The 25,237-nt window shown below is 36.3% G+C and overlaps 6 protein-coding genes across 7 annotated transcripts; 1 reads left to right on the top strand and 5 right to left on the bottom strand.

Annotated features, from left to right (window-relative positions):
* Positions 1 to 113: 113 nt before the first annotated feature.
* LOC148295420 (uncharacterized) lies at positions 114 to 571 on the bottom strand. The gene has a single exon (XM_088250871.1). It carries the CDS (start codon positions 525 to 527, stop codon positions 114 to 116), a length of 414 nt encoding a protein of 137 aa, XP_088106997.1. The 5' UTR covers positions 528 to 571.
* A 2,985-nt stretch (positions 572 to 3,556) lies between these two features.
* Positions 3,557 to 8,140, bottom strand: LOC110745932 (protein DJ-1 homolog D-like). Of its 2 annotated transcripts, none has more exons than XM_021946094.2 (4): positions 7,848 to 8,140; positions 6,613 to 7,053; positions 5,309 to 5,671; positions 3,557 to 3,960 (listed from the first exon to the last, which is right to left on the bottom strand). In XM_021946094.2, exons 1-4 carry the CDS (start codon positions 8,025 to 8,027, stop codon positions 3,772 to 3,774), a joined length of 1,173 nt encoding a protein of 390 aa, XP_021801786.2. In that variant the 5' UTR covers positions 8,028 to 8,140; the 3' UTR covers positions 3,557 to 3,771. The 2 variants fall into 2 exon arrangements, with proteins under 2 accessions (XP_021801786.2, XP_088106996.1); XM_088250870.1 differs by lacking the exon at positions 3,557 to 3,960 and adding an exon at positions 4,109 to 4,307.
* A 6,144-nt stretch (positions 8,141 to 14,284) lies between these two features.
* LOC148295419 (uncharacterized) lies at positions 14,285 to 14,827 on the bottom strand. The gene has a single exon (XM_088250152.1). It carries the CDS (start codon positions 14,825 to 14,827, stop codon positions 14,285 to 14,287), a length of 543 nt encoding a protein of 180 aa, XP_088106278.1.
* A 1,405-nt stretch (positions 14,828 to 16,232) lies between these two features.
* LOC110752387 (uncharacterized) lies at positions 16,233 to 18,201 on the bottom strand. The gene is made up of 3 exons (XM_021953025.2): positions 17,682 to 18,201; positions 17,372 to 17,481; positions 16,233 to 16,606 (listed from the first exon to the last, which is right to left on the bottom strand). The coding sequence occupies exons 1-2, from the start codon at positions 18,067 to 18,069 to the stop codon at positions 17,402 to 17,404; spliced, it is 468 nt and encodes a 155-aa protein (XP_021808717.2). The 5' UTR covers positions 18,070 to 18,201; the 3' UTR covers positions 16,233 to 16,606; positions 17,372 to 17,401.
* Positions 18,202 to 21,402: 3,201 nt separating this feature from the next.
* On the top strand, positions 21,403 to 22,852 carry LOC110752371 (small ribosomal subunit protein uS10y-like). The gene is made up of 4 exons (XM_088250954.1): positions 21,403 to 21,503; positions 21,609 to 21,746; positions 22,241 to 22,354; positions 22,592 to 22,852. The coding sequence occupies exons 2-4, from the start codon at positions 21,635 to 21,637 to the stop codon at positions 22,732 to 22,734; spliced, it is 369 nt and encodes a 122-aa protein (XP_088107080.1). The 5' UTR covers positions 21,403 to 21,503; positions 21,609 to 21,634; the 3' UTR covers positions 22,735 to 22,852.
* Positions 22,853 to 24,382: 1,530 nt separating this feature from the next.
* LOC110752383 (uncharacterized) lies at positions 24,383 to 25,230 on the bottom strand. The gene is made up of 2 exons (XM_021953022.2): positions 24,922 to 25,230; positions 24,383 to 24,830 (listed from the first exon to the last, which is right to left on the bottom strand). The coding sequence occupies exons 1-2, from the start codon at positions 25,191 to 25,193 to the stop codon at positions 24,590 to 24,592; spliced, it is 513 nt and encodes a 170-aa protein (XP_021808714.1). The 5' UTR covers positions 25,194 to 25,230; the 3' UTR covers positions 24,383 to 24,589.
* Positions 25,231 to 25,237: the final 7 nt, after the last annotated feature.

The following is a 25,237-nucleotide window of genomic DNA, read 5'->3' as shown; positions in this document are numbered from 1 at the left end:
CACCGAAGGTAAAACTATGCATGGCTATCACTAAAGCAACTTATTCCCTGCAAGAATTGTCCTCACAACTGCCTACTACTGCTTTGACCTACCTGCTTTAGGAGCAGCAGCATTTACTTAGCACAGTTGCTCTTGATCAATGGAGGAAATGAAGGAAATAATGGGAACATTTTCAGCAAGCAATTCTGGTCAATTGCTTGGAAGGCCTTGCAACAAGCAGGGCCTAGTACAAATTTACCAGTAGAGATTGAGGTATAAATTTCCCATGCACACCCCGGAACGTTCTGAAGTGATGACCAACACTTTGCTATGTCACCCGGGTTCCCTGGCGGCAGTAGCCCTGGGATCCCTGGAGGTAATAAGCCTGGGAACCCTGGAGGCAATAGGCTTGGGATCCCAGGTGGCGATAGGCTTGGGATCGTCAGCAAGGTCAGGGGTGGTGGTGATGGTGGCACATCTGCCAGCACGGTTACAGCACGTGCTGCCATTAGCAGTAGTGAAAATATTGCTTGAGCTTTTCTAGACATGGTTATTGGCAAACTTGGAACTCTCACTTCTGTGCTGTATATCAGAAAAGGGTTAGCTAGATTGGCTTTATTGATGGTTGGAGAGAAGAGGGTAAATGGTTTATATAAGTGCAATGAGTCTGAGCCAAGTTGAAGAGTTTAATGCTCAGGCGAGTAGGTTACAAATGGAATTAAAATTTAATTCAGTTATAGTTCTGTTTTTTATTTTGATGAGCTGAGCTTAAGTAACAGTTATAACTGTTAGATTATGAGATTTATGACATGTTAAATTTTGCTATACTGATCTGAGACAGAGAGGCGACTCTGAAATCACGTCCTTCTAAACTTATAACGACTCTGCATCAGTTTGTTTCAATTCTTTATGACCTTCAACACCACAAGGCCTTTGTTTTACCTTTTACTTTTGGCTTCACCACAAGCCCGTTGTTCTTGTCAAAATTGCCTAACACCAATAATGTAAGTTGTCCATGATGATTAGCAAACACCGATCTCTACTCTGCACAGAAATGAAATGAATGGCTTTGGTGCAACAGTTGCTTATGAAGAAGTCTGTGAACTTAAAGAACCTGGATTGATACCGTATCGTGTTGGATAAAGGGAAAACTTATGTTATGGGAGGAGGGAAAAATTCTTGCGTACCATGAGGTCACTCTCACATTCAACATCTCAAATGTACTAATCACGTGACCAATTATTCTGAGGACGTTGTATGCTATACGCCTGTTATACGCAAAACTTTCACTTGAGGAGGATTTCTTTGTGGTTAACCAAAACATAAGCCAACTCTGTGTTATCCCAGTAGTCTCCGAGATTTTCCGTTCTTTGCTGAGGAAGATACTGTGGCTAGAGAAAGGGGAAGTAAAAACGTAAGATACTCGGATGAACTCATAATATATTCTGTGTTCGGATAAAAATGTTGCAGGTTAGAAACCCATGTATGCATACCATACAGGAAATTTTAATCCCGTTATTTGGCAGAAGAATATGTATAGTTATTGCATTTGCTATATTATACCTCATTGGTGACTTACATAAGCACCTGATATGCATGATTTTCAAGTTCAAGCATCATGGTTTTACATAAGCACCTAATATACCTCATTGATGACTACACATGTGAACTTGGGATTTTATTTTTGTTGCAAATTTAGGAAAACTGCCTCCATTTTAGTGGAATTTATTTCGCCTGTGTATGTTCCCAATCAAATGTTATTACAAAGTGTCAAAATACAGATGATCTATCCACATTACCTCTGCAAGCGCAACTTCGTCGGGAGAGGTCTAATACGGCAAATTTCAATGGGATAGACATGTGCCGATGTAATTTCGTCGGGAGAGGTTTTTTTAATTTTTAAAATAAATATAAACTTAGTATGTTTAGGTTAATTAATTTTTTTCAATTTTATTTTTTAGTAATTAAATAATATCTTTGCCTGATTTAATTAATTAAATTAGTAATTATATTTTTATTTTTATTTCTTTAGTGAATAATTAGTATTAAATATTTAAATAACTTCATGAATGATATTACTTAATAAATAGTGATTAAAATTTTCACTAATATTTAAACACTAATAATTCCCTACGTAAATAATAACTAAAACATAACTACTAATTTAAGTAATTAAAAAAGAGAAATCCATATTATGCTACTTAAGGGATATAGCCGAGAGGCTATACGTTTAATATATTCTATTTTTGGCGTATAGCCATGCGGCTATCCTTTTACGATATTATATTTTTGTCGTATAGCCGAACGGCTAAACGTTTAAGATATTCTATTTTTGGGGTATCGCCGTGCGGCTATACATCTACGATATTATAATTTTTGGCGTATAGCCGAGCGGCTATACTATATAAATAGAATATGTTAAACGTATAGCCGTACGGCCGTCAAATATAAATATAATATTCTATACGTATAGCCGTGCGGCTATACGCTATAAATAGAATATTCTAACAGTATAGCCGACCGGCTATACTGTGTAAATAGAATATGTTAAACGTATGGCCGTCCGGCTATACCATACGAATAGAATATCTGAAAGTATAGCCGTGCGGCAATACGATATAATTAGAGTGTATTGACTACGAGTTAGAATGGATCTCCTTGAGGCGCTAGCACCGGCTGAAGTTGCCCACCCCCCGAATGGAAGGATGCCTTCCTTTATTCCATATGGCACCCATGGAGAAAAAACATAACTGATATAACCTCTATCGCGAGTAACTGGATCGATCGAGGGAGCGTTCGTGCACCACATCCGTGGCTCATTCTCTCCCTTCGGAATCTCAAGGGGAGCGATTTTGATCACCTAGCAGGGCATTTTTTGGTAGGTTCGCCCAAGCGTATCATTTGAAAAGGAAGGAACTCGAAGTATAGCCGCACGGCTATACTGTATAAATAGAATATGTTAAAGGTATAGCCGTGCGGCGGTACTATATAAATAGAATATTATAAAAGTATAGCCCTGCGGCTACGCTATAAATAAAATATGTGAAAACTATAGTTGCCCGGCTATACTATATAAATAGAATATTATAAAAGTATAGCCGCGCGGCTACTCGATGAATATAATATTTTAAACTGTACCACGCTCCCGGCCAACACCCCCTACCCAGATCCATCATCGCCATCACCATCTTCTTCGTCATTGTAACCATCGTCGTAAAATTCTGAAGAATTATCGAAGTCTCCAAGTCGCCGGTGGCGTGCTACAAAGCCCCTCCTATTTTCCCTACTAATACACCGCGTTTCAACTTTTTCACCATTGATGATCCTTCTTGCTTTTTTCTTTCACTTACCACACCCTTTTCTTCTCTCTTCTCTCCATATATATATATATATATATATATATATATATATATATATATATATATATATATCTCTCTCTCTCTCTCTCTCTCTCTAAATTTCTAAACACACGCAGACCGTAATCCACTCCCAACTAATTTCTGGACAACATGATATTTATTCAGGTAAACCTTCGAGGTGTATGGTGAGAGAGATAGAGACCAAGGGGACCGACGACTAATAAATCATAGTGTCCTTCTAAACATAAGTAGTATAATACAAGCTTCATCCACAACCAAACTTGCATGGAACATGGCATATACATATCAAAACCAGAGTGTCACTTGTTCCCTCATATATACAAACGTCACCTTAACATAACACAACATACATGCCTTATTCTTTCATGAATTACATATAGTACGTGCACGCAGCTGACCCGGTAAACAGCAACTAGAATGATACTCGAATATCAAGCAATGTCATCAACTGAGAAATGAACTCTGGGTGGCCCGGCCACGCTGCTCCAGTAACCAAATTTCCATCCGTGAAGCAACGATCTATTGGATCTGGTTCCAGCCATGTTGCTCCTGACAAAACCACATTAAGCTTCACCGCTGGATACGCAGTACATTTCTTTCCCTAAAATTTAGCCAGTTAACAACAATTAGGACATGATTAAAAAAAGTTCATAATGTGAAAATAAGTAAATCAACCCTCAATCAGAAGAATCAGCAAAAGGCAAACAGATTACAACTTCAAGGTGGTTTCTTTTTTACCTTGTCATAAAATAATCACTCAGTAAATCAACCCTCTTACAAAATTGATGATACTCCCAACTCTTCCTAACACCTTCTGAAAAACTGAAACTGCCTAGCTCAGCGAAGCCTTTTGGTTTTCCTTACTAGGTAATTTCCTGTTTTACCCCATTCTTAAACCATTCCATCTAGCATAGATTTTTACTGCTTCATATATTCCTTCAGAGAATTCTGCATTACAGTACACACCTTCTGACTTTTATATTACAGCACAAATGTTCATGCACCAACTGGCAAGCTTGCTCATCAACACCCACAATAGAACAAACATTTAAATTTACGATCAACTACATTGATAGTGAGTAAAAGAACAAATAAATCCACAGATTATCTGTATATTGTCTTTTTGGTTAAACATGTTTAACTTCCCACACAAAAAATTAATTTTACTCTAGCATTTTAGTTGATGTTAAAAAGCGTAAGAAGTTATGTAATCTACATTATAAATGTATATCTACCACGGAAATGCTATAATGCGGGGTTGTGGGTGAGGGGTTCAATACCACTATCCAATAATATAAAGGAAATTTTGAACTTAAAACTTTTTTAATGATTGGATGGTTGGATGGTTGGATTGAACCCCTCACTCAAACCCCCCACTCAGATCCCCCTCATTGTAGCATCTCCCATATCTACCATATCATGCTTGGACTTTAAAATTTCAAAATTTATAATCTCGATTTTGTTATATGATTTTGGATTGTTAATGAGGATTTTGATTCCTTGTTTGTGTGCCTAACAAATTAACTTCATATTATTGTTTCTGCATTTTGTACACTTTCAACTCATTTAGTTTCAGAAATCAACTTGGACTTTAGATTGAACTTCTCGACAGCACGGGACTGATCCCAACAACATGGGACCCATCCCTATTAAAAGATGAGCTGTAGATACAATAAAACTACACTGTCACGTAAACAGGGATTACAGCTTCACTTTGTTTCAGTTGAACCCAATTATTGGAGCAATTCCTTTGATGGCATCACATGGAATTATAGAAATTCAGTAATATTTTTAACAATATCAATACTATGTTTGACGACGCACCAAATTGAAACAATATGGAAATAGTCGGATTTGATTGAGAAACTTAAAGAATATAGACCAAATTGAAATTCGGATCAAATTTCTGGAAACAACGGCGTAGCCTGGCTTAAAGGGAGTAATCTTACCTGTAGAACACCAGCAGCAGCTAAAATCTGCTGCCCGTGGCAGATGGATGCAATTGGTTTCCTGGCTTCCACAATTTGCTTCACTAATGCAATAACTTTCTCATCCAATGCCAAATATTCTGGGGCTCGACCTCCAGGGATTACAAGAGCATCATAACTTGAGACATCTAGAGCTTCAAAGTCAGCTGTTAAAGTGAAATTATGGCCCGGCTTCTCACTGTATGTTTGGTCACCTTCAAAATCATGGACAGCAGTTGCACAGATTTCACCAGCTTTCTTCTTGGGGCAAACTGCATCAACATGGCATCCTAGAGCTTGAAGAGACTGAAAAGGCACAATTACCTCATAATCTTCCATGAAGTCCTACAAGTGTTGAGGGAGAGAAAGTGAATGATGCTTAGTAACTGTGAGAAATATAAAATTTTGATCATTGTCAAGGGGTTTACTAGATTTACAGTGAATTAAAACACGTAGCCAAACTTGATTTATGGACCATCTTATCACTATTGATATTGACAAGTAAAATAATATTTTGAATATGGTGGGCTTTAAGGTTTGTCAAGTAGCCAATCTTGATTTATGGACCATCTTATCACTGTTAAATAACCAGCCTACAAAACGTGATGGGCTTTAAGGTTTGTCAAGTTGTATAACTTTTGGCATTGTAGGTAGAGAAGTTTAGGTATGCTTCAAAGGACTTGGTTTTAAAGGGAAAACAAACAACTGGTTTCAAGAAAATAGGTTCTTATGAAATCTGACAGCAACTAATTTATGGGCCTAGGGCAGTAGTAGCATTTCGAATTTGGAGACCTAATTGGCTTGGGTATTGGAGGTATTCAGTTTGGGGGGAAGGGGGGAATTGAAATTCTTCAGTAGTCAACTTTCTGGAAATTAAAGTAAAGGAGTCTTTTAAAATTCATAAAGGATGTAGTTGTCTATGTATCATGTTTAGAATCCATAATTCAAACAACTTGAAAAATGCCCAGTATGCATGTTTGGATTTACTTTCACAAGTTCACAACTCACACAAATGACCTGACAAACAAATATTCCAATGGGCAACGGACCCAGGTAGGCAGACGAATGAAGCATACCACCAAAACATTGAAAAAACACATAGGAATGAATGATGGAACCCTATCACACCAGAATTGTGGCAAATCTGGTAAAGCCTATTCAGGTTTATTTCACTATCTTTCAGAAGTATCTGTAAAAGGGCAAAACTCGATACTATATATACTCAATATTGATCGGCATCACAATTTCATATTTCTCATTGCACTACGAAGGAAAATAAAACTTACCCCACAGAGAAACAGGATCCTCCTCTCTGAACCAGTTATGTTACCTCCTAGTGCCTTCACAAAAAGCCTAATGAACTCAGGATGGCCTTCATATGTAGCCCCAGTAATTATATTACCATCAACAACACACTCCAACATGGTCTCGGGTTCCACCCAATAAGCACCTGCAGCAACAAGTACAGGTCTGACAGCTGGGAAGGCTGTACACTTCCTACCTTTAACCGAGCCTGCAGCTGCTAGGACAAGTTGCCCATGGCAAATCGAAGCAATTGGCTTTCCTGAGTCAGAAAACTTTCTCACCAATTCTAAAACCGACGCATCCAAAGCAAGATATTCAGGTGCCCGTCCTCCTGGTATTATTAATCCATCATATTTATTAAATTCAATGTCATCAAATGTTGCATTGAGTGCGAAATTGTGACCACGTGATTCAGAATAAGTCTGCAACCGGAGAAAAAAATACAGAAAACCAAAAAACATATTAAAACAAAGGGGGACCAGAAAGACATATAGCATTTGAAGATTTGTAAATTAAACACAGATCACGATTCAGCAAACCTAGGTAGCCCATTATCAGATTATTTTCACTTAGAGACGAGGGCACTAATCCAATTTTGTTTATTGAATATGGTGTATGCAGTGACGTTGGAGCCAAGAATTTGTTCACGCTGTCTTGTTCCCAGAACTCAAGCTCAATACAGGTTGGTTCTCTAGCTCATAATGAATGAGCAAGCACTCTAACAAAACTCCTAACATGTGTTCTTGTTTGAGCTTACTTTAGTCTCGCTGTCCACACAACCTAGAACTATAACCTACGGATTGCTATTTGTCAATCTAATAGAGTGGCTCTAATCAACAATAAAACTTGTTCATTTTGTCTATAATTAAGGCTACCAACGATTGGCTGATGCAAAAAACTAAACTTGAAAGCATGATGTTCGTTCGTAAACTTGACAAACTAATTTCCAGTCCCAACATATTCCAAATTTTAGAGGAGGCAACATAATCCCATATGTGAGAATTGTAAGCACTTCAATCTTTGAGACAAATTTCTTTTTTTGGGTTTACAAATTCAAGTGAAGTAAGCATTCAATCTTCAATCTAATTGAGTGTGCTTGATTACAGAGCATGGAAAAGACCAACTGACAGTGCTCAAGTGATGTAATGAGGCTAAAGAAAACGTTTTTCATTAAAAATAAACAAAGGAAAAGGCAAAAGAAGCAGAGGTGGGTGACCTGGTGAGCAGGAGAAAGTTGATGAATGGCTGTGCGGCAGATATCACCAGCTTTCTTGCCAGGACAGACGGCATCAACGGACACTCCATATGCCTGCAGTGCTTGAAATGGAACCATCGCCTCGTAGTCTTCCACGTAGTCCCCCAATACCAACAACACCCTGCGTTCACCTTTCGCCATTTTCTTGTGTTTAATTTCTTGGAATTTGAGAGAGAGAGAGAGAGAGAGAGAGAGAGAGAGGAGGGGGTGAGAGAGAACTTGGGTGGACTAAACTCTCAGATGGATAAAGAAATAGGATCTCATTGCTTTCGGCTATACTCCATAAATAGAATTGCTTAAACGGTATAGCCGCGCGGCTATACTATATAAATAGAATTGCTTAAACGGTATAGCCGAGCGGCGATACTTTATAAATAGAATATCTAATAGTCGAGCCGCGCGGCGATACTCCATAAATAGACTGTGTTAAAAAGTATAGCCGTTCGGCTAAACTATCTAAATAGAGTGTGTTAAACAGTATAGCCGATCGGCTATACACTGTAGATAAAATATGTTAACAGTATAGCCGAGCGGCGATACTCTATAAATAGAATATCTAACAGTATAGCCGAGCGGCTGGACTCTATAACTAGAATGTGTTAAACAGTATAGCTGTGCGGCTATACTATATAAATAGAATATTCTAAACGTATAGCCGACCGGCTATATTCTATAAATAGAATATGTTAAAAGTATAGCCATTCGGCTATACTATTTAAATAGAATATTTTAAAACTGTACCACGCCTTCACCATCTTCTTCGTCATTGTCTTCATCGTCGTAAAATTCCGAAGAATTATCGTCTGATCCCAAAACTGGATGAAATTCCGAAGAGTTGTGGGAGAAATTCAGAGCTGGGTTTGTTGTTGTTTTGCTGATAGTAAAACTCGTCAAGTCTCCAAATTGGCGATGGCGTGCTACAAAGCCCTCCTATTTTCCCTACCAATACACCGCGTTTCAACTTTCTCACCATTGATGATCCTTCTTGCTTTTTTCTTTCACTTACCACACCCTTTTCTTTTCTTTCCATCTCTCTCTCTCTCTCTCTCTCTCTCTCAATTTCTAAACACACGCAGAACGTAATATAATAAAATTCACTCCCAACTAACATTTTGTTCGTAACCTTTCGAAATTTCATTGAAAAAACCTGGTCTGCAAAAAATACAACGGGGGTGGAATATTTTGGTTCATTTTAATTTTCATTTGGAGGGTGTGGGGAGGCAGCCAGGGTATATGTTACAGACAAAGCTTCAATCTAGCTCCATCTCAGAGACACACCTCCATTGACGCTGATTGTTCCGGCTTCTTGCTGGATGGGGCTGTTTTTTCTTCTTTTTTTATATTTAAATGTTATTATAGTTTTCTTATTTATTTTTTATTTATTTCTTTGATTTATTTATTATTTATTATACTCGAAAGTACGAGTTTATCCTTATACTTAATGGAAAATTGGATGAAATTCACACAAATTAACGGCAAATGCTAAATTTGCCATTTAAATAATTTGTTTGTTAAATTTGCTTACTTTTTAAGTTTAGGAGATTAAGTTCGATTGAGATCCTAGTTTGGGGTCGTGTACGGCAATTTACTCTAAATTAATTTATGTTATTTTAAATGGAACTGAATTATTATCCGATTAAAATACACTCTAGATGCAGCAACAAACGAAAAGGACACTTCGGTGAGTGATAAATCAAATTTCAATATAAAGCACAAGTAATGGGCATATGAATATGTTATCCCAAATGTAGCCCCATTAACAACCCGACATGGTCTTAGGTTCTACCCAGTAAGCGCCTGCGGCAGCGAGTACACTTTCGACCTTTAACAGCTCCAGCAGCTGCCTACTGCCCATGGCAAATAGCAGCAATTGGCTTTCTAGAATCGGAAAATTTTCTCACCAATCCTACAACCGATACATCCATAGCAAGATATTCAGGAGCCCGTCCTCCTTGTTGATATTTGTCGAACTCAACGTCATCAAATGTTGCATTGAGCGTAAAATTGTGACCGCGTGATTCAGAATAAGTCTGCAACCAAACAAATACCAAAAGAAAAAAATGCAGATTAAAACAAATGAATACAGCAAACCTAGCTTGCCCATTATTAGAATATTGTCCAATGTTTCAATCAAACAACTGATTGTATAATCTGTTCTTGTATAAACACATTGCTTATTGTATTAATACAGTGATTATATACTCTTTAAATATATAATGTTTTAATTATTATTTAATATATAAAAAATTACACAAAATAATTCATTACTATTTAGTAAGTCATTTATGAAATCAGTATTATTTAAATATTCACTAAAGAAATAATAATTAAAATATAATTACTAATTAAAGTAATTCAAAAAGGCTAAAATATTACTTAATTACATATATTAAATTAAAGAAGTTGTCTGAAAATACAAAGTTAAAGAAAAAAAATTTATTTTATATTTTTAAAATTAAAACAAAAAAAAAAACAAAAAACCTCTACCGACGAACGTTCGTCGTCACTTGTCTATGCCGATTTGTCAGATTAGACCACTCTTGACGAACATTACCTCTACTGATGAAATTTTGTCGGGAGAGGTCTAATACGGCAAATTTCAACGGGATAGACATATGCCGACGATGTTTCGTCGGGAGAGATTTTTTAAAATAAATATAAACTTAGTATGTTTAGGTTAATTAATTTTTTTTAATTTTATTTTTAGTAATTAAATAATATCTTCGTCTTATTTAATTAGTTAAATTAGTAATTATATTTTAATTATTATTTCTTTAGTGAATAATTAGTATTAAATATTTTAATTAACTTCATGAATTATATTACTTAATACATAGTAATTAAAATGTTCTATTTTTTTCTTTAATAAAATATTTAAACACTAATAATTCACTAAGTAAATAATAACTAAAACATAACTACTAATTAAAGTAATTAAAAAAGCGAAATCCATGCTATGTTACTTAAGGGGTATAGCCGTGCGGCGATCCTTTTAAGATATTCTATTTTTGGAGTATAACCGTGCGGCTGTACTTGTACGTTGTTATATTTTGGGGGTATAGCCGCACGGCTATAATTTAAAATATTATATTTTGCAGTATAGCCGTACGGGTGTACGCTTACGCTATTATATTTATCGAGTATCGCTGCACGGCTATACTTGTACGATATTATATTTTGGAGTATCGCCGATCGGCTATAGTTGTACGATATTATATTTTTTGGAGTATAGCCGCCGGCTATACTTTTAAAATATTCTATTTTCGGAGTATAGACGAGAGGCTAAACCTTTAAGTTACTATATTTATCGAGTATAGCCGAATAGCCGACCGGCTATACAGGTATGATATTATATTTTGGAGTATAGCCGCCCAGCTATACGTTTAAAATATTCTATTTTTGGAGTATAAGTATAGACGTGCGGCAATACGCTTAAAATATTCTATTTATAAAGTATAGCCGCGCGGCTATACGCTTTAAATATATTTCCACATTACACCAACAATAAAAATATGGATTTCTCTTTAGGCATATCTTTTAAGTTGGCTTGGCTAGAAACCTATGTATGCATAACATACAGGAAGTTTTAATCCTGTTATTTGGCAGAAGAATATGTATAGTTATTGCATTTGCTATAATATACCTCAATGGTGACTTACATAAGCACCTGATATGCATGCTTATCAAGTTCAAGCATCATTGTTTTACATAAGCACTTGGGATTTTATTTTGTTGCAAATTTAGAAAACCTGCCTCCATTTTAGTGGAGTTTATTTCGCCTGTGTATGTTCCCAATCAAATGTTATTACGAAGTGTCAAAATACAGATGATCTGTCCACCACATTCCAGTTTTCTTTTTCCTTGCAAAAGGAATTGAATCTAAAGTCTACAAAAATGACCTCATCTAATACTACTTGAGCTGCATCATCATTTGGTTTGCTAATTTACTTTTTTTATTAGAAGATGGTGTCTTGCATTTCCCTTTGAAGAGGAACTAGGAAATATTGCTAATCTTTTTTTTCCCATTGATGGTTACACAGTTGTTTTTGGGCAAAGGAAGAAAGAAAGGATTTTAATGATGTATGAGAGAGAGAGAGAGAGAGAGAGAGAGAGAGAGAGAGAGAGAGAGAGAGAGAGTTATTTTAATGAGATTAATTAGCTGTTATTCTCCTTCAAATACATATCACAATCCTGAATTCTCCAAAACCAAAGCAACTTAAATGGCACCAGAAGGTAAAAACTCTGCATGACTATGTGACTAATTGAAAACGAAGTCAACTTATTTCCTCTGAGAACTATCCTCTCAACTGCATATTACTGCTTTGACCCACCTGCTTTAGGAGCAGCAGCATTTGCACAGTTTCTCTTGATCAATGGAGGAAATGAAGGAAAGAACGGGAACATTTTCAGCAAGCAATTCTGGTCAATTGCGTGGAAGGCCTTGCAACAAGCAGGGCCTACTACAAATTTACCAGTAGAGATTGAGGTATAAATTTCCCATGCACACCCTGGAACGTTCTGAAGTGAAGACCAACACTTTGCTATGTCATCCTGGTTCCCTGGCAGCGGCAACCCTGGGATCCCTGGTGGCAATAGGCCTGGGATCGGTGGAAAGAGAGGCAATGCTGGTGGGGGGGGCACATGCGCCAGGCCGGTTGCAGCACATGCTGCCATTAGCAGTAGTGAAAATATTGCTTCAACTTTTCTAGACATGGTTATTGGCAAACCTGGAACTCTTACTTTTGCACTATATCAGAAAAGGGTTAGCTAGATTGGCTTTGTTGATGGTTGGAGAGAAGAGGGTAAGGATTTATATAAGAGCAATGAGCCTGAGCTAAGTTGAAGACTCTGATGCTCTGGTAACTGGGTTACAAATGGAATTAAATTGAATTTAGTTATAGTGCAGTTTTTATTTTATTTTAATGAGCATTATTAAGTAACATTATAACTGTTTGCCATAGTGTTTCTGATCTAAGACCATATGAGCTTCAAAAGTTATAACGACCCTGCCAGAATTTATTTCAATTAATTCTCTATTTAGTTTGATTCCAACACTACAAGCTCTTGCTTTACTTTTGGCCACATCACAAGCGTTATTGCTCTCACCAAAATGGACTAAAACCCTTCAGTGGGACAGTGATACTTGTCATGCATGGCTTTGGTGCAATAGTTTCTTAGGAAGAAGCCTAGTTGGGAAAAGAACAGGCTTCATTTTTTTCCGTCATTGGTGTACACATATGGTTTCATACTTCTAGAATGTTAAGAGATGTTGGGAAAATTCTTGCATACAATCAGCTTATGTATACACCGTCACTCTCACATTCAACATCTCAAATGTACTATACACCCGTTATACGCAAAACTTTCACTTGAGGAGGATATCTTTGTGGATCGACCAAAATATAAGCCAACTTTGTTTACCCTAGTCCCCAAAAATTTTCGTTCTTTACTGAGTAGCGAAAGTAAGGCAATGCAAATCTACTTTAGCTACTGTTGAAGTCATAACATTTTCTGTGTATGAACAAAAATGTTGCAGGTTAAAAACCCATCTATGGATACCATACAGGAGTTTCTAATCCCAGTATATGGTATATAGGAATCCGTATTGTTGTTGCAGTTGCTATAATGGACCTCATTGGTGACTTAATGTCTGATTTGCATGATTTCCAAGTTCAAGCATCATTGTTTTCGATTTCCTCAATTTAATAACCATTTATCTGAATTTAGGATTTTGTTGCAAATTTAGAAGAAGAAAAAAAAAAAGTACCTCTGAGTTAGTGGAATTTATTTTCTCATGTAAATGTACCCAGAATCCCAATAAAATGTTATTGCAGAGTTACAAGCCAATGCCACTTGATCTGAACTCTAAAAAAAGATCTCATCTCATCCCATATCACTTGAGCTAAAATTTATGGGCAAATTAGAAACTTAAGTATTTTGGTAATAGAAAGCCACAAAAAATCTTGAGTTTCTCTTGGAAGAGAAACTAGGAAATATGCAAAATTTTCCCTCTCATGGCAGCACACAGTTGTTCTTATGGCCAGGAAGGAAGAAAATATTTAATTGGAAGTATATTGGACCGGCAACATGCTGACCCTATCTTGACACTGTTTTATGACTAACACTCTCCACAATCATCTCATCATGTGAACAACACATAATCGGTAAATATGAAAGGGGAAGCGTATACAATCACCCTACCCCGGGAATTTTAGAGAGAGAGAGAGAGAGAGAGACTTAGTGCAATAAGATTCATCAGATGTTATACTCTTTAAAATGTTCATCACAATTCACAACCTAAGCAAAACTCAAGTTATACGTAAAACTTGCATGACAATGACTAATCGAGAACAAAAATATAATTTTTTGCCTGCAAGAACTATCCTCTCAGTTGCCCACTACTGCTTTGACCCAACTGCTTTAGAAGCAGCAACAATCCCTGGAGCACAGTCTCCCTGGGGCAATGGAGGGAAGAAAGGAGGGAGCAATTTAGCCAAGCAATTCGCATCAATTGATTGGAAAGCCTTGCAACAAGCAGGGCCTAGTGAGAGTTTCCCAGTAAAGATTGAGCCATAAATTTCCCATACACACCCCGGAATGCCCTGAAGTGAAGACCAACACTCTGCTTCTATGTCTCCCTGTTTCCCTGGTGGCAATAGGCCTGGGATCCCTGGTGGCAAGAAGCCTGGTATCCCTGGTGGCAAGAAGCCTGGAGTCCCTGGTGGCAAAAGGCTTGGGACCCCTGATGGCAATAGGCCTGGGATCATTGGAGCACCCAGTGGCAAAAAGTTTGGAGCCCCTGGTGGCAAAAAGCTTGGGGCCCCGGGTGGCAATAGGCCTTGGATCGTCGGAGAGGGCGAGGGTGGCACATCCGCCAGCACGGTTGCAGCACATGCTGCCATTAGCAGTAGTGAAAATATTGCTCGAGCTTCTCTAGACATGGTTTTGTCAAAGTTGGAACTCCCAGTTTTATACTAGGTCAGAGAAAGGGAAGCTAGATTGGCTCTGTGGATTGCTGGAGAGAGGGTAAGAGGATTTATAGAAGAGCAATGAGATTGGAAACCATGAAGATTTTAATGCTGAGATGGGTGGGTTACAAATGGAATTAAATTTTGTTTTAGTTTCTGTGCAGTTCTTATTCCATATACTTATCCTCCTCACAACATATCAGGTTAGATAAAGAATACACATCAGTTTCTGACCAAAAGAATTTTCTTTAGTTTCTGCATCAGTTTATTTCATTAAACCCTCCATTTATTGTCTCCAATCCTTTAGAAAATCACCAGTATAAATAGTAGCCTAAATCTTATTCATCCATGGATAGGTTTAGTCACCAAAAATGGCTTAATTTTCCTTGCTTTCATTCATATATGACTTCTGCATCTCACAAACCTTTATGATTCTTGTCAAATTGTCAGTTTTGTTTTTTGTCGAAAGGTGTAGACATATGGTTTCATACTGGTTGAGAACAATGGAAACCTCTGGGTTTCTTATGAGACGATGATGTCTTACATGAAGAAAAATTTACATACCCCGGCGAGAGATTGGACAACTGTTCCTACAACACTCATGTGACATGATGTTACAAATGTGTAGGAATAGATGTCCCATCACTCAGGTCGACGTAAATTTTTCCTCCAAAGATATGGGGACAAATATTAGAGGTTTTCAAACATGAAAGTTGACTTATTGCAGTTGTTATAATAGACCTTAACCATCCAAGATGAAGAAAGTGAAAACTACATAGAATTCTAAAATGACAAAATTTCAATTTCCATCATTTCAATTTCTGGCAATTGAAGATTTCGATATTTGGATATGTATATCGAATTTCGTAAACACTGACAATTGTGAAATAATGCATATTTTGATGGAAATTAAACTCGGGAATTTGATGCTCCAATTTCTACGATTTTTTCCGTGTGCCATTTAATAAATTCCACGGAGGGTAATAGGTTGAGATGCCGCAAAATTAGTTTAATAGTTCAGAATAAATTGTACATCGTACACACGTGTTGCATCGGCCTGCCTCAAAATACATATATTAGACCACCAAAAGCGCCACCTAATTCTTAGCAAGGCCATTCAATTAAAATATAACTTGGAAAGAGCCTACCAACTACTACCAATCAATCTAAGTCATCACAAACATAAACTAGCCCTCCCTTCTTGAATGAGAAACAACCCACATTAAACAATTGAAATAAAAATCTGTTCAAAACACATGCCTAGTTTTATTTTAAAACCCTTTTCCTCCTCTAACTACTTTTGAACTATTAACAACACACAGATGATGGCCGGTCGCACAAAAGAAATTAATCAATGCATCAAGCCAAAACATAATAGTTAATTCCGAAAACGAGCCGAGGTATTATTATATCAATGAAACAAAAAGGATTGATGTAATTTTCACTATATTTACATGGACATTCAGATAAAAACTGAAATGTAGATGGTAAACCCAAATAGAGCAAATTAAACATGCAAGGTAGGGTACAAATAACATACAATTCAACTGAAATTAAACTACGATAATCAACTGTACATACATGAAAAATAATTACAGTAAACTCCTTTTGGGTTGTGAACTTGAACTCTTGGATAGAAGTCATTCTACCTGGCTAACCAGGTTGCATCTGTACAGCTCTTCACCTTGACGAAATGCCTTTCATCAATGCACCTTTTGTCCTCCAACATACAATTTACAAGACCAGATGAGCCTGCGTATCCCAGCAACCAAGGCATAATTAGCTTTCAAGCAATAGCTTTGCTTAACCAATATTAAAATTGAAGGAACAAGTCCATCTAGAACAGGACAGATTTATTTCTGCCTAGTTATCAACTGCTTGTCAGGAATGCAAAACAAATATTCTAAGATAAGCAGCCCCGTCATTTGAACCAGGGAGATTAGCCCCCACAACACAGCATCAACTCTTTTCAAGTAAAAATCACCGGTATACTAAAAGATCATATTTGACATTCACTCCAAATCCATTTTCTCACATAAATATATGAATTCAACAATTGATGATTTATTAGCATCCAAATTCAGAGCTTGCACACACCTCTCATGATAATTTAATAAAGGGCTGTGAATTAACCATGGCCTTAAACACCTGATCTGAAGCAGAGTGAACAAGCTCAAAACAGATGTTCCCAACAGAGACTGTAATTCATTACGTTCCATATTGAGGCATTGGTCAACCTATATTGTATTCATAAAATATGTTTGCTACTTTAGGGAAGAAAAAGAATTTCTCTTCGGTCATCGCATATGCAGCAGCTTAACATCTGTAATTATAAACCTCCACTAAATAGCCTCAGTTAATCCAGTTTACCCCCAAATTAGTTTGATTATTTGCTGCCCAAAACATTAAATTCCACCAGATAGAATCCAAAATGAATGGCATTGATTTTACTAATTGAGCAAAAACATTTCTTCCAACAATTATAAAATCAGGCAATTGATCTGACATTAAGCTCACCTCAGATGCCGGTTTTGAGAAATACATTGTTCATCCTTCCTCATCTTCAGACTTGGAGGACACGTTATTAGAACTTTGATCCACCGCCTCCATCGGTTGTGGAGATGCACCTACAAATAGAAAGGAAGATAAAGCATTAGCACCAATTTCTCACCTAAATACAGAAAATTACACAATTCAGAACCAATCCCAGATGATCAAATTGCACAAAAGAATCAGATACTCCAACTAACAATCCAGGAGAACCCACAATTCAGAAACCTAGTTTTGAACAAAACCCAATGAACAGGATCAAAAAACTCAATCAAACCTTCTATGAAGTAAGCAGAAGAAGGCCAGCCTCTAATGGTGGTCATAGACATGGTCTCCTCCTCAGTCAAAGGGTTGGCCAGCTTATCGACCAGCTGAGCCAGACCGGTGGATCTCGACCGGGGCGGAGGGACCCAGTAGGAGGTACCGGGAAGAAACGGGAGCCAATCGGGTGCGGATCGGCGGACCATGATCCGGTGGATGGCGTCCTCGAGCTTTCGCAAAAGGGGATCAGAAGGAGGGTCGGTGGATGAGTCTGTTGTTGGTTCATGGTGAAAAGGAAGGTTGGATTGGGCCCGGAGGGTTATGAGGCGAGAGGAGGAAGACGGCGATGATTTGGATGAGAGGTGGCGGGTTAGGGTAAGGGTTTGAGAGATGGACCTTGCCATTGGGAAAGGAAATTGGGAAGAGAGAAAGGGTAGATTCTGAAGGGTTGTTTGGATAAGAGGAAAATATGAGAGAAAATTTAGGTGTTTGATAGAAAGAGAGTGGTAGAAAGATGTGAGAGAGTGGAGGAGGAATGAGACTTTAAATACGGTACTACCGACCGTACCGTCAAAAGCTTTTTTTATTAGTGAATTTTTAATGATTTAATTTTTGGTTAATGGAGGTTTGAAGAATAGTGGATTCAATTTAGGGGCAACTGGGGATGAGTTGGTCAAGTTAGAACAGCCGATATACTTTAATTTTTTCTTTTGTTTTTGTTTTTGGTACTACGAGATACTTAAGTAAGATTCCAATCCATTGTTTGGTAAGCAATGACTTTGAGATGTGTATCTAAATTAGGCTAGTTAGTTAAGGCTATGTGTTCATCCTTTATATCCGAGTTCGAACTCCTTCCTATATTTTAGAATATCGTCATTCAGTTCATCAAATTATGATAAATAATAAATTTCGCCTCACATCTCTAAAATTTAAAGTATAAACTTTCAACCAACCACCCAAATAAGACTAACCAAATTTATATAGAGTCACACGATTTTCATTACAATGTTGTTAGTATTAATCACACACTCACACAACTTCCATTATTAACAGCTTGTCATTTTCTTTTCGTTTGTGTATATATAAGATAGCCAAACATGCATAATTGTATTATAACACTTAATTTGATGTTGAAAACGAGTTTCTTTTCAAATTATAAGTTGAAATGTTGGTGGAAACTAAATATTAGTATAGAAATACTATTATAAATAGTCAAAATAATTGTACTTGTGGATGATAAGGGAGGGAAAAGAGACTGAGCAAGATTAAGCTAAATAGTGCTATGTTTGTTTTGTCCAAATTGACATTGTTTGCCTGTGGAATTGGTGAAGTTGGATATGCTTATTATGGGGTTCGAGGGGTAGAAGTTGTGGTTGAAGAGGCTAAGGGGCTTCAATTGTTGCTTCCAACATGTTTCTTTTGCAAATTCATGGAATGCATGATCAACTACCTGAAAACTTGAAAGTTTCAGCAATCAAGACAGGATCAACCAACAGAAAAGTAATAATTAAGCCAACACCGACATTATCAATTACCGCACATGTAAGTTTAAGAATTTTATTAAACATGAGAAGATGTAGTTGTGATATCAATAAGAGAATTAGTCTACCAAAAATGTTATTCTTACTTCAAGTATTTCGATGTAGACCCAGTCAAAGACTAAAATGTTGAAAAAACCCTTGTATTACAGTTATTAAATAAAAACCCAAATTTCATTTATTACTTACTTTTTATGACTATTTTGCCCTTGAATGTAAATAATGGAAACTAATTTAAAGTGATTTATTTGATGCATTTGTTACTCTCTGATTTTGAATTTGAATTTTGAACATTTATGTCTCAAAAAATTCATAATTTACATTCACAAAATCAAAAAACTCGACACATGTAATTAAGATACACATAATCTACCTAACAAAAGGTAAAAATTCATCAAGAAATAACTTTTATATGTGGTAAATAGGCAATATGAAATCAACCTAGCCAACTAGTGCGAAAAAACCTCACCCACAGAAAAGGTAAAAATTAAAAATTAAACATATAAGGTATGTACGGACTTGAAGGACACCGTTTAGGGTACCTTACGATTTTTTTTTCAACGATCCAAACAATCTTTTTTTTAGGTCTTCATTCATAGATTATCCTTGCAAAAAATTAGACAAATCAGAAACCATTTAGACATCTAATTGTGTCCTACAAAATCAATGAACACGATTTCAATAATTTAATTAAGTGGTCAAATGATATCGGATATGATCATCTTCTCAACTTCAATCAATATGATCAACCTTTCATGTAAAGCAAAAAGGATATTGTACGAGGAAGAGTGCGAATCAACGTCTTAAAAGGTACCAAGGTTACTGGACTGTTTGTAGTGGCATATGCCAATGTGGTGTACATTATATCCTAAGAGTATTACAGTAATTTAAAATACCATTATTGTAAAAAAGTTTGTTTTATAGTTTTTATGTCTTTACTAATAATACGATATATTTGTCAACTTATTAATTGAACCTTCGGTTTCTTGATAAAATTATCAAATTTCATTCTATCACGAAGAGCTGGCACAAAAACTAAAAAGCACAACCTAAACAGAGGATTGTTTTTACATCGCAAAATTGAAAGCGATAATAAGCAAACAGCATACACAAAACTTACACCTAACTCACTAGAAACCGACCAAAATTCAACAGAATTTTAACACCCCGTACGTGTCTCACAAGATCCAACACAAATGCGATATTCGCAACAAGGGTTTCACGTTAAAATCAGCAATTTAGTGGTCTCAAAATTATGAATGGGATTCTTCCAATTCATTAATTTCTCTATTACTAAATTCCCAATTCATAATTTCCTCCATTCATAATAAACAAACATGCTCTTAGGGTTTTCTTTTTCCCCCCCTGGAGTACTAGTTTGTATCGTATTGTGAGGCATTTATACTTGCAATTTTGAAAATAAACATTGTATGAACAAATTAATTTGAAAATAGACATGGCATCAACATAGGATATCCGATTTTCCTTTTGGTAGTTGTAGCATGTTGTTTTGTTTATTTTAATGTGGCCGTTTCTGTTCATATATGTGCATTCACCTTTTTATATGGAGTCAGTCACACAACTTTCATTACAATGCTGTTAGTATAAGTTAGAGACTCACACAACTTCCATTGTTAACAGCTTGTCATTTTCATTTCGTTTGTGTATATAAGATAGTCAGAGATAATAGTTATGTCTGTATATACACATAATTTGATGCATGATACCCACAAAAGTTAACGAGTTTCTTTTCAAATTTTAAGTTGAAATATTGGGGGAAACTAAAGATTAGTTAAAATATTGTAAATTAAGGTCATTAGATGTTTTGTAAATAAGTACAACTTCTCCTGTTAATTTGAGGGCGGCACTGGCATACACAAAATAAATAATTATATGACTATAATTTTGTTTTAGGAAGAGGTACCATAGAACAAAATGGGAACCAAAAATATGGTCACCAAAAATTTCCAAGAAGATTTTCCAAAACCAAATTTGGTAACAAATGAACCCTATTATCATGATAAATAACAAATAGTAGGGAAACACAGAAAGTAAAAAATATAATTTGTCTGATGAAGCCCAGAGTCACAGAGTCACAGAGTCACAGAAACACAGAGTCACCCACGTTCAAAAATCGTCAACCCGACCCGCCCTTAACTTTCGCGCTCAAAACCCTGATAACCCATGATATATAAACTCACTAGACTTGGCTGCTCCTTCCATCGCTTTGAGAAAGAGTTATTGAAGAAGCCGCAGCTCCAGACCTCCTTCCTCCCCTCCACACCCGCACCCGCACCCAGGTCTGTGATTTTCCCAGACTGAAACCAAGTTCATTTCGTTTCTGATTTCTTATAGATTGAATATGATGTATGTGATTAACCGTTGTGTTTTATCTCGATATGTAGGAAAGCGAACAAGTAGCTTGAACACAATGGCTTACGCAGCGATGAAACCAAACAAGCCAGGGCTGGAGGAGCCTCAGGAGCAGATCCACAAGATCAGGATCACTCTCTCTTCCAAGAACGTGAAGAACCTCGAGAAAGGTATCTGCTTTTGCTTATTATATTTATTTTAGTTTTGCCTGATTCGTATTACTTGCAATAGGTCCTTATTCTTTGTTTTTCATTTGAAATGGACTATTGTATTAGTAATTAGTATCTCTTAGGGTCGCGTTTGTTCCCATTTTCTATTTTCGTAACACCCGTTCAGTAGCTGCATATTTGTTAGTGCGAATTGAACTTTGTAGAAAACTTTGTGGTTGCAGTATAATATTGTGTACATATCACGTGAAACCAGTGCAATGCCTTTTCAATCAGATTGGTTTGTCATACCTGAATTATCTTCTTAATCTCTTAGATTTTGCTGGTTTTTATGAGTTTGATTGTCTAACTGTTATTCAATTTTGTTTTTCTTTAATGGCTTTGTGACGTGGTCTAAATAAAATCGGTTTATCCACCATTGTTCAGATTATAAGAATCACGTTTTCTTGTTTGCATATTTGTTTAGCCTGTTGGATTGACATGTATTTTATTGATAGTGTGCACTGATCTTGTTCGTGGTGCAAAGGACAAGAGGCTCAGGGTTAAGGGACCCGTGAGAATGCCAACCAAGGTTCTGCACATTACCACCAGGAAGGCTCCTTGTGGTGAAGGTACATTTCTGTGTGAAATGTGCTTGCTCAAATGATATTGTTATATTTCTATCGTTGTTTTAGTGTATATATGAATGCCTCATGGGCTAGTTTATGGACAAGGGTTATGGCTTTTGTGGTCATTCTTAGAGTTGGTTTCGGGTTACCCTTGACTTACTGTGGCCTGTTCATACCTGACCAGTTACGGAAATACATTGTCTGCATTTGCATTTTAAAGGGTTTGTTTGTGATTTACAGGTACCAACACATGGGACAGATTTGAGTTGCGTGTCCACAAGAGGGTTATTGACCTCTTTAGCTCTTCTGATGTGGTCAAGCAAATTACATCCATTACAATTGAACCTGGTGTGGAAGTGGAGGTTACAATTGCCGACTCTTAAACTGGACCAGTTTTCCGCATAGCCTTCCCAATTAGTTGGACAATGAGCTTGTATTTTCTGTTCTAATTTTGAATTTAAAGATTTAGTAGTATCGTTTGCAATTTCTTGCTTATTTTTATCGTATTTGCAATAAAAAATAGAATTTTATTTGAAAAAGAGTATAAGTATAACAACCATGAAGACATCGATTTTCATATTGTTGAATATATAAGGCCGTTTCTGTTCATATATGTGCATTCACCTTTTTACATGGAGTCAGTCACACAACTTTCATTACAATGTTGTTAGTACAAGTTAGAGACTCACACAACTTCCATTGTTAACAGCTTTGTCATTTTCATTTCGTTTGTGTATATAAGATAGTCAGAGATAATAGTTATGTCTGTATATACACATAATTTGATGCATGATCCCCACAAAAATTAACGAGTTTCTTTTCAAATTTTAAGTTGAAATATTGGGGGAAACTAAAGATTAGTTAAAATATTGTAAATTAGTTGTCCTTCTGGGTGATAGCGAAGGGAAAGAAAACAAGCTAAGATTAAGCTGGATCTAAATACAATTTTCGGGGTAATTTGTGACATTGCGAGTCCTTGGAGATTTTTTTTTATTTTTAGTTGGAATTATTTGTGTGAAATAAATTCTTTTGGGGGCTCAAAGTGGTGAAAATTAGAGTTTTGGTTATTTTTAAAAATTAAGTTGAATTTTTTAAACTTATTTGGATTTATTGTTGGAAGTGTAAGAAAACATGTTGCAAAGTATTTTGAAGTCATTTGTAGAAATGGAGTTTACAGAAAATAGTAGAGGTGGGAATTGGGTTTGTAGTAAATCGTAGTAATTTTTTTGATACTGGGAGGTATTTTTGGAGAATTTTAGAAGTTGAGGGGAGAATAAATTTTTTAATGAATTATGACGTGTCACAATCCTAGTCATCCAAATGGCACTCACGGAGCAGATGTGATGAACCAGATACGCTGAAATGGAAGATGACAAGGACTTACATTGCTGAAGTGGTGATGTTTAGAGTTTCAATCATTTTTAGCCTCCATCATGATGTATTAAACAAAAATAGAGTTTCAATCATTTTTAGCCTCTATCATGATTTTCATTTCCGCATTGTTTTTTTTTAACATCACATCACTTTGTTTTCTCCATCTCTATAAATTCTTTTAGTAAGAATTGAGTATTAATAAAAATAATAAATACAGAAACAAAAATAATAATGTATATCACTTAGTACTTCCATCTATTTGTCATGTCCAAAGACAAATAAGAACGATTACTAAAATAGATGTCCAAAGGCAAATAAGAATGATTACTGTTTATGACAAAGACAAATAAGAACGATTACTAAAATAGATGTCCAAAGGCAAATAAGAATAATTACTGTTCATATAAATAGTATTTTCCCTAACTACTTTTTTATGCTTTTCCACCCATTGCCGTGACCTCATATGTATGAGATTAATAAATAAAAAATTACTATGTATGCATAAAAAAATTTCTTTAGAAATGTTTTCGATTTTTTTATAAAAAAATTCTTCATTAACGTGCCTTCGGGCTCCCAATCTTGATGGGCTGGCTAGAATTCATTGGTGTAGAGGTATTTTCAGCCATGGTGGAAATGCTCTTACTTATCAATGGATCACTATTATACAAATAGAGGAGTAAAACCCATATGAAAAGAGAACAAACGAAATTCATATTGATCCAATCCTTTTTTCTTTTATTTTATTTTTTGTATTTATATCAAGCTCTGCACTCACTACAAAAATTTGAACTTAATTACCAGCATATCCATGCTACAAGAAAACCCAAAAACTTAATATATGCTCTGTTACTCAAACAGAGGAGCCTAGAGCTCATATTGAGGTTCTCTACTTTCTCTGTCAGAAAAGCTCCTCTTCACTTTCTCCTTCGTCTTCTGCACTGTTTCCCCAACTAATTTGGCTGCTGATTTAGCCGAGGAATCAACCGTCTCTTTGCTCTTCCCGAAACTATTCCCCACAACCTCTCTCACCTTCTCTCCAGCTCCTCCTCCTCCTCTGCTCCCAGCCTCCTCTCCATCATAAATATTATTACCACTCCCCTTAAAACTAACACCAAATCAATAATAATCACATAGTTAATTAACTTCCTCAAAAACAAAATAATTACTAAAGAAAATATTTATATAAAAAAACATACTCTAAACTGGGAGGGAAGATGTAGGCTTGCCCTTGGTTCAAAAGCGCTTTGGCCTTCTCCAGGTAAGATTTGTACGGAGGAAAAGCATTTCTGGTCATCTTCCACAAAGATGGTTTTTCTGGTGCATCATCGTTTCTGCTTTCCTCCACCTTATACTGCTGCTCTCCTTCATCTGCAGAACCAAAGCTAGTAGTGACCAATAACAATATAGTGCAGAGAATCAGCAAAACTGCAGATGAGCAATTGTTTTTTCTTCTGAGTTTCAACTCCATTGCTGAAAGCTGCAATGGATGATGAGATTAAGTGATGCACTGGG

The sequence above is a fragment of the Prunus avium genome, chromosome 3 (genome assembly GCF_965620075.1).
Source record: "Prunus avium chromosome 3, drPruAviu1.hap1.1, whole genome shotgun sequence".
In the NCBI taxonomy this organism is placed as follows: Eukaryota; Viridiplantae; Streptophyta; class Magnoliopsida; order Rosales; family Rosaceae; genus Prunus; species Prunus avium.
Note: the sequence above shows the minus strand (reverse complement) of the source record. Positions and strands in the feature narration are given on the sequence as shown.

Excerpts from the sequence above, each read along its gene's own strand:
- LOC110752383 (XM_021953022.2), bottom strand. The coding sequence starts at position 25,193 with ATGGAGTTGAAACTCAGAAGAAAAAACAATTGCTCATCTGCAGTTTTG. Across the intron at positions 24,831-24,921 it reads ATCTTCCCTCCCAGTTTAGA|TTTTAAGGGGAGTGGTAATA; the intron begins GTATGTTTTTTT and ends ATTTGGTGTTAG.
- LOC110752371 (XM_088250954.1), top strand. The coding sequence starts at position 21,635 with ATGGCTTACGCAGCGATGAAACCAAACAAGCCAGGGCTGGAGGAGCCT. Across the intron at positions 21,747-22,240 it reads CGTGAAGAACCTCGAGAAAG|TGTGCACTGATCTTGTTCGT; the intron begins GTATCTGCTTTT and ends TTTTATTGATAG. Across the intron at positions 22,355-22,591 it reads GAAGGCTCCTTGTGGTGAAG|GTACCAACACATGGGACAGA; the intron begins GTACATTTCTGT and ends TGTGATTTACAG.
- LOC148295419 (XM_088250152.1), bottom strand. The coding sequence starts at position 14,827 with ATGTCTAGAGAAGCTCGAGCAATATTTTCACTACTGCTAATGGCAGCA.
- LOC110745932 (XM_021946094.2), bottom strand. The coding sequence starts at position 8,027 with ATGGCGAAAGGTGAACGCAGGGTGTTGTTGGTATTGGGGGACTACGTG. Across the intron at positions 7,054-7,847 it reads AACTTTCTCCTGCTCACCAG|ACTTATTCTGAATCACGTGG; the intron begins GTCACCCACCTC and ends CTCCGGTTGCAG. Across the intron at positions 5,672-6,612 it reads GGATCCTGTTTCTCTGTGGG|GACTTCATGGAAGATTATGA; the intron begins GTAAGTTTTATT and ends CAACACTTGTAG.
- LOC148295420 (XM_088250871.1), bottom strand. The coding sequence starts at position 527 with ATGTCTAGAAAAGCTCAAGCAATATTTTCACTACTGCTAATGGCAGCA.
- LOC110752387 (XM_021953025.2), bottom strand. The coding sequence starts at position 18,069 with ATGGCAAGGTCCATCTCTCAAACCCTTACCCTAACCCGCCACCTCTCA. Across the intron at positions 17,482-17,681 it reads TTCTGCTTACTTCATAGAAG|GTGCATCTCCACAACCGATG; the intron begins GTTTGATTGAGT and ends TTCTATTTGTAG.